Source organism: Cucurbita pepo, chromosome 10 (genome assembly GCF_057944985.1).
Source record: "Cucurbita pepo subsp. pepo isolate OVF chromosome 10, ASM5794498v1, whole genome shotgun sequence".
NCBI lineage: Eukaryota > Viridiplantae > Streptophyta > Magnoliopsida > Cucurbitales > Cucurbitaceae > Cucurbita > Cucurbita pepo.
Window position 1 is genome coordinate 19,350,488 of NC_141807.1, and position 10,627 is coordinate 19,361,114.

Sequence of the window (10,627 nt, forward strand, 5' to 3'; positions counted from 1 at the left end):
TTTCAGAGATCAATAAGGGAGGGAGAAGGGGTTGGGCTGGAATTGCCTGCGGGCAGATGCATAGTTTTAGACACGTGGCTATATATGATTTGTCTAAAGGAGTCAAAGCATGGACCCTCATTCTCTTCCATGTCTTTTTTTTTCTCTAAATTTTGTGTTTTTTAAAATTAAGACAAAATTTGAATTTTTTAGAATTTTAAAAATAAAAAATTTAATGATTAAATTATTTTAAATGTAATTAAATTGTTCAAATAATTTAACGGATAATAAGTAATATTTTTTTTTGTCTCATTTGCGACTCAATTTCAATATATATTTTAAAAATAATTATAAAAAAAATGAAAAATTGAAATATAATTATAAAATTAATATATATATATATTAATTAAAAAAATGAAGGAAAAATTGCCTCTCCCTCGATCCTGAACAAAACTCTTACACACCCTAAGCAACGATTTCTTAGTGCAAAAAGAACTATGGCTGCCGACGATATTCGGAATCTTCCAATTGACATCACATTCTCTCGTCTTGGTGGTATCAAATCCACTTACAATCTCCGATTCTTGTTCGATTAGTGATTTTGATTTCGTTACATACTTCGTTTATTGTTTGTTTGAATTGTGCTTGTTTTTTTTCAACAATTTGATTGGGGTTGATTTTTGCACCTTCGTGGGAGTGAAGAGTGGCTTGTCGATCGGAAAAGAGTCCCTGCTGATTGGCGTAAGCGTTTGGCAGCGTTGAGAGTTCGCATCTCCAAGGAGTTCTTGTCTCTTCCCAAAGATACCGATCCCTATTTCCATACCTTAGGCCATGAAGGTTAGATTTGATTTTTTCAAGTTTTCTGCGGAATTATTATGTTTAATCTACTGGCATTAAGTGAAGTCTAGTCTGAATAAAATTTGATTAACAAAAGACAGAGGGAGAGAGAGTTCCTTTTTATCACTAGTTCTGCAATTGACGGGAGTGGAACCTTTAATTGACGCTGCTGCAAAGCTAAGAAACAAACTTCCATTTTAGTAAAAAACGAGCACTAACCTAAGATATTAAATTCTATGGGTTCCTCGATAACTTGTCATTTCTATGGGTTGCTTGATAACTTGTCTTGTGAGATTAGTCGTAAGCCGGCTGGCTTGTACATTCATGAATGGAAAAACTAAATTGGGGAGGGGTGGCGTCTTCTCAAGCAATGGCCAAACTAGGATTAAAAATCATTCTCCTATATCTTTTCTACCAGTAGGGTGATAAAAGAAATTAGCGTATAGTCGTAGGATAGGCAGGGAGTATTTGGTAAGATATCAACTGGTGTGGGGTTCACTGAAAAAGTCACATTTGAGAAAGAGTGTGACATTAATAGTATTTTAGTTGGAATTGTATTGAGAGATAGGTACTCTTTTGATTACCAGGGGCATTATGTAACAACTCACTTTTCAAGCCTTCGAATCACGGATTGCCACGTGGACTCAAGTGTAAAAAGGGCGATAAACTTTTTCAATTCTGAAAAAAATGGGGAACATGAAGAATTCGAAGTCAAACATAAGCAGGAATTTTGATATAAAAAGTATTTAAGAGTACAAAATCACTTCCACGGAGTTGCATCAAAATAGTTTTCAAAATGACTCAAGTTTCAAGATGGTGTTTAAGAATAACATTAAAATGTCAAAAGAGGAAAAACAACTTGATCTAGGGGACCTCTCTGTAGTTGCACGGCTCCGTAGGCTCCTGCTAGCAATCGAGGTCTCCACTCCATTTGTAAACAAAGAATAGTAGGAATGAGTATAAAAATACTCAATGAGCACCTACTTGTAGGGTCTCATTGAAACTTCTCCTATTCAATGCTTCTTAAGCTATGTGCTCCGTCAGAATCCTACAGTCGGCTAATTCCATGGCTTGGGTTCATTTCTAGCCTTCCCAATCTCTTAAGGTTCATATACCCTACTTACTCCTATTCCAAGAATGTAAGCTACCCATCGGGGTATATTTAGGTTTCAGGATGCTCTTAACCTCTCATTTCCTACTTTCCAAGGTCCATATAGTCATTGTGCTTCTTGCGCATAAGTCAGGGTGCCCTCGTATGTCTCAAGCTCAAGGAAAGTCTAACAGTTATGGAGGAGCCATCGCTCGCTCTAGGTGACCTCTCAATCTACCTACATCTCCATACGCGCCTACTACTAAGTGCTAGCTGGAAACTCCCCAAATGGCATATGAAAATGCTCCCTATTCCTACGTCATTCTAGGCTAGAACAATGCAACGCCTACTCTCCACTAGGTACAATCGGATCTCTCTTAGTAGTAAATAAGCGCTAGTCGGAAGCTACCATAATGGTACCAACGATGCTCCTTATTCCTATGCCATTCTAGGCTAGAATAGTGCAAAATTGGCATCCACTAGGTACAACCAGAGCTCCTTCAGTAGTACCCTCTAGTGTGCCATGGGCTCTAAGTGGGTGACATTGCGTTCCTAACACGCTTCTAAGGGTATAAATGACATGAAATCAGAAATCATACATATCTGCACAACTCCATGCATATCAGGTACAATAAGATATAACATGCCATAGTCCTAACAAAGCATTTAAATAAATTAGTGTCATCGGTTACATGGTGGAAGTCCTAAACGTGCATATCGAGCTAAACCAACATAAATCCATCATCCAGGGTTTAACTAATCCATTTCCATGCTCAAATTATCCCTAAATCATGCTAATAATTCATATACCCAAGTCCTAGTCCATCCCTACAAATATTTGTTTAAAAATTCAAACGGCGACTTATTTGGTTGTTAACTTCCTGGGCTCAATTCGAGTCTTCAGAAAATTCTAAATTTCCTTAAGTTCCTCCAATATGGCCTACATTAAATCAAAAGAATAAAACTAGTCACAAAAGCTTGAAGAACGAACTCCTAGAGGCTTAAAAGCTATACAAAGAGTAATGAAGTTAAAGAAACTGACAGTTGACCATACGGTCACTCTGACATTATGCTGACCCTCTACTGACACATGGCTGACGTTACTGATCCCTCTTTTTTCCCCCTTTCTTCTTCTTCTTCTTCTTCTTCTTCTTTTTTCCCCTTTTATGGTACAAATCGAGATATTACACATTAGAAACAGGTGAGTTAGGGCAGTGTACTTCTCTATTGAATAAATACAGAGGTTCTATCATAATTCTATTAACATCTCTAAATTCTAATTGATGTAATCTCTCTATCTTGTGCATCAAATGTCCCTTGTTATTCAGTTCGTTTACTTATGAGTCATAGTTTATATCTCATCAATAACTTTTACACTGGTTGTATGGGATTTTTTTTCTCTCTCAGATATTGGTTATTTAGAGGCAAAAAAAATATATAATATTCTTCTAGAGTCAACCTCAGAAACCCGGAATATATTTGGCCGGCTATCAGGTGCTGCTGTAAGACTTGTCTTTTCCTGCTCTTTTCTCAGCCTTCACTGTACATTGGCAGGCTTGAATTAATGTAGAGCTTTAGTCCGTTTGTTTTCTAAATAAGAAATATTTTGTCAGGGTGCTTGGGAGGTGATTGTACGAACTTATGAGAAGGATCATATTTTTCTTGGCGAGGCAGCTCAAATAATTGTTCAGAATGTGACTTATGAAATGTAAATGTCTTGTTATGAACTTTGTGTAGTAACTGATGGATATCGAAGAGCTCAATTTTCATGCTACTATTACTTTTAATGTGAAGCCCATATCAGAAGAAACAGGTCCAAAAGATTCATCAACAGCTTGCTGAGCTGGAACGTAAAGAATCTGATACTAAAAGAAATGCTTCTCTTTCGGCAGCTAGATATGTAGAGGCTTGTCAGGACCTCGGTTTGCAGGTTGTAACCTACTCTGTATATTTCCAAGCTTTAGGAGACTCTTTTTGTATCTTCCTTTTATTGCGTGGATTTATTTTTTGTTGAAGTCAAGCTTCTTCATCTTCTTCCTCTTGCAGGGAAAAAATGTTAGAGATGAACTTCTGGAGACTGCAAGGTCACTTCCAAGCACATTTAGCAGAATATTAGAAGTCATAAATGGTGATTCTGTGTCACGTGCTATTGAATACTATTCCAATTTTGTAAGGGATGCTCACTCGGATAAGGATGTAAGGAAATAGTGCAATAAGCATTGTCTGATCATAAATGTCCAAGAGAGGAATAGAGAAATTTATTTCCTGATACTGATGACTAAATTATTGTGATGTGGAATGTTAATTCTGAGTCTCTAACATTTCATACATGTGTACAGAAACACGTGACTGTATTACCAAACCTGGGGCATATACGTGAGCATCCTCCTTCTTTACATGTGTCTGTGGGCTTTGAGATGGTTGATTCTGTAAATGTTCAGTCAAGCTATATAGAACCAGATGCTATTGGACAAACAGGAATTGCTGCTGATAATATTGACTGGGATATATCCTTGGAAAATACTCAAATTGACTGGGATATAGGTGCACTGGAGGAAACTGAGGATACAGGAAATGGTTTGGGACCTTACGAAATAGTTCATGCGAGTGAAGCTTTGGAATCATCATACCAAATGGAACCTAGTAAAGAGGGTAGTACTACATTGCCAGAGGCTACTGTGTCTGAGATCTCATGGGATGTCAGTGTTGAAACACCTCAAGTTGATATCATCGATGATGTAACCTTGCCTGATATAGAAGTGAATAATAAAACATTCATTCCTTCAACTCATTCTGCAGAAATCACTGAAGTTAGAAGCCAGCTTTTGGAGACCGAGTATAGGAATAAGATTCTTGATGATCTATATGAGGTATATCACATAGCTTTGGTACAAAACTTAAGTGGCATTAAATACCTTATACGAAGGTTTAATGGCTATATCTATTTACAATTTCAGATAAAGGCATTTCTAAGTCAACGTTTGAATGATTTGAAGAATGATGAAACTCTGTCTTTGCAACATCAAGTCCAGGCAGTTTCTCCCTTTGTGCTGCAGCAATATACTCCTGATGCCATTGAGATGATGCTATCAGATGTTTCCATGGCTATATCATTACTGTCAAGTAGGAAAACTCAAGATTTAATTATGATTCTCAATTCTAAAAGGTACTACTGTTACTACATTGGTCATTGTTTTCTTATTTGTTTAATCCACCTCTCGTAGGGATTTTCCAGATTTTGATAAAAAAATTCTTGAGAAATGCCAACAAAATGAAGTTACTGTTACCCGATTTCACCCACCTTTTCAGTAAAAACTAACCCACTTAATTTACTATTCTAAGTTCATATGTATTAGCATTTGCTTTGGTGCTAATATTAACGTTTCTATGTTTTGATGCAATAAGTTATTTTTGCTTTTCATTTGTAACTTTAGTTGATTGATGAACTAGTGCTGGTAGGTTTATAATTCTGTTTGACAAACTTTGCAATTACGATAATCTGCATGTGTACTTTCTAAAACATATCAAAATATGTAATGTGATCCTAGAAACTGTTTGGTTCAAATACTATATGATCTACAGTTAACATGTTTGACCCTTCTAATTATTAGGTTAAACTTCATTTTTGGGTCCTTGTAAGCATTACGTCTAACTCAAAGGTCTTAGTTACATCTCTAGATTTTGAATTCTACTTATTTTTAGTCTTGACGATGAATATTAGTTAGCAATACACAGAAGTAGCACTCTTTACTTTAACTAGTTGTTAAATTGTCACTTCATCCAAATTTCAAGAAATGAGTTCCGCGTTTGCACTTTATCTACTGGTAACGATTATAGGCACTGGTTAAATGTAGTTCAATGTTTAGAGACATAATTGCAAATTTTAACAGTAAGGGACACAATTAATACAATGCTGAATGTCTGTGAAGGAAGTATGTATTCAATATATTTTCTATTTAATTGTCTTGTTGTCGAGAATCAGTATCAAAAACTTGGTTTTGAGTTGATGGCTTTTTCACTTATTGGGAAAAGTACATTTTTGAACCCTGCGATTTGGATCAAGGTTCACATTGGCGTACTTATCATGGGCACTTGACTTCTGTTAGTTTGTTTCATCTGTTAATAGGTCTAATTAATTTATATAATTATTAGTTTGATTATTAATTTGGCTGATTCATTTCATTAAACATTTCTTGATTAATTATGTTAATTGTCAATTTTCGTTCCTAATTTTAATTAATATATTCTTTTATCAGCTAACTTACTAACTCAGGAAGTAATACGACAAAAGTTAATGATAAAAGCAAGTCAAGAGAAGCCAATGTGAAAATATAAGTTCACTTTTTGTTAACGAAATACTCTCTTTTTTATTATGTCAAGAACTTTAGAAGTTCAAATGGTGGATTTATAACCTGAAAGCCAAGTGAAACCATTCTGAACGGGGGACCAATATTATAATTTTCTTCTTAAAATTTTATTTTAGGAGACAAATTCCATATTTCGAAGGACGAAATATTGGATAAAAAGGGGAGGTGGAAAAGAGACGTTCCAACTCAGAGTGAAAGTAGGCTTTCATGAATACTCTCCATTTGATTAATGATACTCTTCTGTTTTTTTGGCGGCTTGAGTTATGGTACATCCCTGCATTCTTTCAATTTTGTTTCAACAAAAGTTCCATACCTACCAAAATAATAATAATAATAATAAATAAATAAATAAAAATAAAAAAACAAGACAGAACAAAACAAAATGAAGGCCAGTTGAAAAACGCTCCTGATAGCTCCTGTAGAGTGATCCAACTCTATTTTATAATTTTTCTCTAAGATTTATTTTTTTCTAAAATTTGATCGTTCTCAGGGAAACTGATGTGAACTTTGATTTCAGATTTCTAGAGAGATTAGTTAGTAAACTAGAGGAAAAGAAGCAGCGTGAAGTGAAGCTGAAGGAAGGGCTGAAGGACTTGTCTGCCAAACGTATGGAGCTTCAAAATTCATTAGCTTCATCTTGGCCAAAACAAGTAAGTTTTTCTTCCTTTTGACTTATTTATTTATTTTATTTTAGTTTTTCTTCCTTTTTTCTTTATTTTTATTTTATTTTAGTTATAAAAATATTATGTTTCAATGATGGAATAAAATATACAAAAGAAGAGGGAAAACCCGCCCCAAAGCTGATGGAAGTTACATAAAAGCCTTCTAGTTGGGCGGATGATAATTTAAACTATAATCTGTAAATGGCGAAAAAAACACTTTCATAAAAAAAAAAATGTTTAGGGTTTAGCTAAATGAAAGTTCTAACAAGTTGTAGCCAAAGTTCTAACAAGCTGCAAAATAGAATTCATTCCCTTTTAATTCCTTGGGTTTCCTGATTGGTGGAAATTATGGGACAGTGGCGGTTTGGTATACATTTGTTGAGAAATTTTGAACTAAAGTTGTCAAATGGAGAGGGGTCTCTCTGAAATGGGGGGCAGTAACCCTTGCCCAAGCAGCTGTGCTGAATGACCTCCCTTGCTATTTCTCTTACCTCATGGGAGCTCCTATGAAGGTGATCAATTGCTTAGAGAGAATTGTCAGAGATTTTATTTGGGATGGTGGTATCTTTAAACCAGGACCGCCTCACCTTGTGGCTTGGAAATGGACTTCGTTGCCCACAATTTACAGTGGCCTTGTGATTGGCTATCTCTATCAACGAAACCAATCCCTCCTAATGAAATGGTCGTGGAGGTTCACTGAGAAGAGGTATTTGCACTATTTATGGGATGGAGCTTATGGGTTGAACTACTGAAACTACCAAAAAGAAAGGGAGACAGCGGCTGAGGTCAAATACCATGAAGGACAAAGACCAGTTTTTCAGTTTTGTGGAGTTTTTGTTGGGGAATGGAAGAAGAATTAATACGTGGAAAGAAAATTGGTGTGGAACAGAGTATTTGGCTATCAAATTTCCTGATATTTATTCCATTACTATAAAGAAAGGGGTCTCCATTGCCGATTGTTGGGATTGTGAGCATCAAGCATGGGACTTGGGTATTAGAAGACCACTTTTTAACTGAGATTTGGGGAACTCGGTCCATCTGATTGCGTTCCTGTATGCTTGGGATGTAGGTAATTACCATGATAGAATAAGGTGGAAGATCAACTCATCGGGTTCTTCTACTGCTAATTCTACCTTTCTGAAGCTAACCAACGGGGAGACAAATTTGACCTACCCAATGGTGAACCTAATCTGGAACTTTAAGGTCCCAAAAAAGGTAAAGTCTTTCTTTGGTCGTTGGCTTGTTGAAGTTTGGGTACCCACGGAAAAGTTTAGAGGATATTCCGAAATTGGCTGATTTCCCCTTCTGTGTATTGTTTATGTTTGCGTGAGGAAGAATCCCTAGACCACTTGTTCCTTCACTGTCCTTTTGCAACTAAAGGGTGGCTTGCGTTATTTAAGAAATTTGGGGTTGAGTCTTGCTTTCCTAAGAACTTCGGGGAAGGTTTGTTGGTGGTATGGGAGAAGTCCTTTGGCGTTGTACAATGCTTTCTCTTCTTTGGGGCTTTGGAGGGAAAGAAACAACAGGGTGTTTGAAGAAGTCCTCTCCTTCTGATTCTTATTGGCTTTTGTAATTACAATCTTTTAATGATTATAAACAATTGGAAGGCTCTCCATTGCTAGGTTTGGTAGAGAGGGGTAATCTCTACTAGGCTGTCTTTTGTTATTCTTTTGATGAATATACGTATTTGTTTCCTATCAAAAAAAACAAGTAGATGGAAGAAAGCAGGCCTCTCATATTGGTTGCAAGAGGGGTCTGCTAGCTGAAGGAAGATAATAAAGAATTCCAAAACCTGTTACCAAGCTGCATGTAAAGAACATATGACCTTCAGTTTCAGATTCCTTCTTACACATCACACCAATTTGGTGAGAGGGTGAGGGAGCAGATGAGTGACGTCTTGATTGTTTATGCTTTTGTGACCAAATTCCCTTAGTAAGAATTTAATACTCTTTTGAGACTTGTATTTCCAAAGTTTTCCTTGGAGGAGTCATGTTCTACTAATGGGGTGTTAGTAAGGGTTTAATGATATAGTTAATTAGAGGTGGTTTGGTTATAAATAGGAGTTAGGATTTATAGAGGGGAGGTCATATTTTGGGAAGTCGATCCATAATGAATGGCGTAAGACTATTTGATATTTTAATTTTAGTTTTGGGTTCCCAACGTCAACCTGGTCTCAGACTCTCGATTAAGATGTCAGAAGTTTGATTTCTCTACTCCATATGTTGAACTAAAAAAACGTTAGGTATCTAGATACAAAAAACACGAGTAACAATGAAATTACAATATCTAATTCCAAAAACAGATATGAGTTTATGTTTTGTTTTGTTCCTTTAATCTTTGTAATGTATAATTTAATGCAAACCCAATTATCTTCTGGCTTCTCTCTACCAAGACTCTATGAAGAATTGTTCTATTTGCTACCCGAGTACCGTGCCTGCTCTCTCGAGGAGAGAATTTAGTGAAATTTTTCACCATAGGGCTTATATACATCCACACGACCCCAAAGGGAGAAAAGGCTTGGTCTGTCTTTTGCCAAGTGAAATTGAAAGCTAAGCCGGGAATTTGTCACTTCTTCCTATAGTACATTTTGAGGCATTTTAGCCCTAGTGGGTGTAGACATGGTTTTGGTGAACAGTCATACACCTCCGTATTAACCCAATGTAAAATGGTAAAAACCTATCTAGGATGAAAGTATGTAAAAGAGGTTTAAAATGGGCATGTGACTATGGACAACACGTCCGGGACAAGCAAGACTGGGACATCTGTCGTGCGGTCATAGACAACACGCCTTGGACAAACATAACCGTGACATCCTCCTCCACTCAATTGGTTGACGTCTTTGTCAACCTACTTGGACAAGTAAGACTGTGACATCTGTCATGCGGCTATAGGCAACATGTCTTGGACAAGCATGACTGTGACGTCCACAACATTTGTATTTGCCTCTATCTTCTATCTATTATATTTTTATGAATGTTGCCGGAAATTTCATTAACCTGGATTGCATATGATGAGATACATTGCCCAAAAAGAAAAGGGAAACCAACACTAAAATGAGCAAATATTGGGTGGTATTGCAGGAAGCAGCTCTGACGAAAACCAGGGAGTTGAAGAAGTTATGTGAAAGCACTTTATCATCCATGTTCGATGGAAGGCCTGTCAACATTATTGGCGAGATCAATACTGTCTTAACAAGTGGCCTCACCGCGTAAGTACCCAACAATGTCTTTGCCTCTGTCATCACCACACACTTTTGAAGCTAACTCTTGAGAATAAAAAGAATATGTGGATTGCTGTTCCTCACCCTATTTCTCCCTAAACCAATCTGTAAACACAGTAGCTTTACTAATGCTTTTAACTTTACATCATCATCACCTTTCAGTTTGTTTTGATTTGTTTTTCTGTAGTGTTACGAAGGCTAAATACATGTTTTTAAGAGTTGTGTTGGAGTCTTTTTTCATATAAGTTCTATTTTATCTTTTAATGGTAACGAATGATCGAACGATGTATTTGCTCAAAATTTGATAATACAAATAGTTGTGAAATGGGACAAAGCAGTTGATCATGTATGTTTGTAATCAACTTTAATTTAGATGAATAACTGCTCAATTCCTTAGATCCTTTAGGCAATTGGCCCATATATTGGGTTAGTTAACAGATGTCTATGCTTAAACACTTCTCCTATATTGGTT

General features: G+C 36.3%; 1 protein-coding gene across 2 annotated transcripts; it reads left to right on the plus strand.

Annotated features, from left to right (window-relative positions):
• Positions 1 to 399: 399 nt before the first annotated feature.
• LOC111804489 (CDK5RAP3 protein homolog) lies at positions 400 to 10,500 on the plus strand. 2 transcript variants are annotated; one of them, XM_023689317.2, is made up of 10 exons: positions 400 to 534; positions 682 to 816; positions 3,314 to 3,408; positions 3,520 to 3,614; positions 3,701 to 3,836; positions 3,953 to 4,102; positions 4,246 to 4,776; positions 4,864 to 5,072; positions 6,791 to 6,923; positions 10,016 to 10,500. In XM_023689317.2, exons 1-10 carry the CDS (start codon positions 477 to 479, stop codon positions 10,145 to 10,147), a joined length of 1,674 nt encoding a protein of 557 aa, XP_023545085.1. In that variant the 5' UTR covers positions 400 to 476; the 3' UTR covers positions 10,148 to 10,500. The 2 variants fall into 2 exon arrangements, with proteins under 2 accessions (XP_023545085.1, XP_023545086.1); XM_023689318.2 differs by lacking the exons at positions 400 to 534; positions 3,314 to 3,408.
• The last annotated feature ends 127 nt before the right edge of the window (positions 10,501 to 10,627 follow it).

Coding starts and splice junctions, on each gene's coding strand:
- LOC111804489 (XM_023689317.2), top strand. CDS start 477: ATGGCTGCCGACGATATTCGGAATCTTCCAATTGACATCACATTCTCT. Junction 4,103..4,245: donor ATGCTCACTCGGATAAGGAT/GTAAGGAAATAG, acceptor ACATGTGTACAG/AAACACGTGACTGTATTACC. Junction 5,073..6,790: donor ATGATTCTCAATTCTAAAAG/GTACTACTGTTA, acceptor CTTTGATTTCAG/ATTTCTAGAGAGATTAGTTA.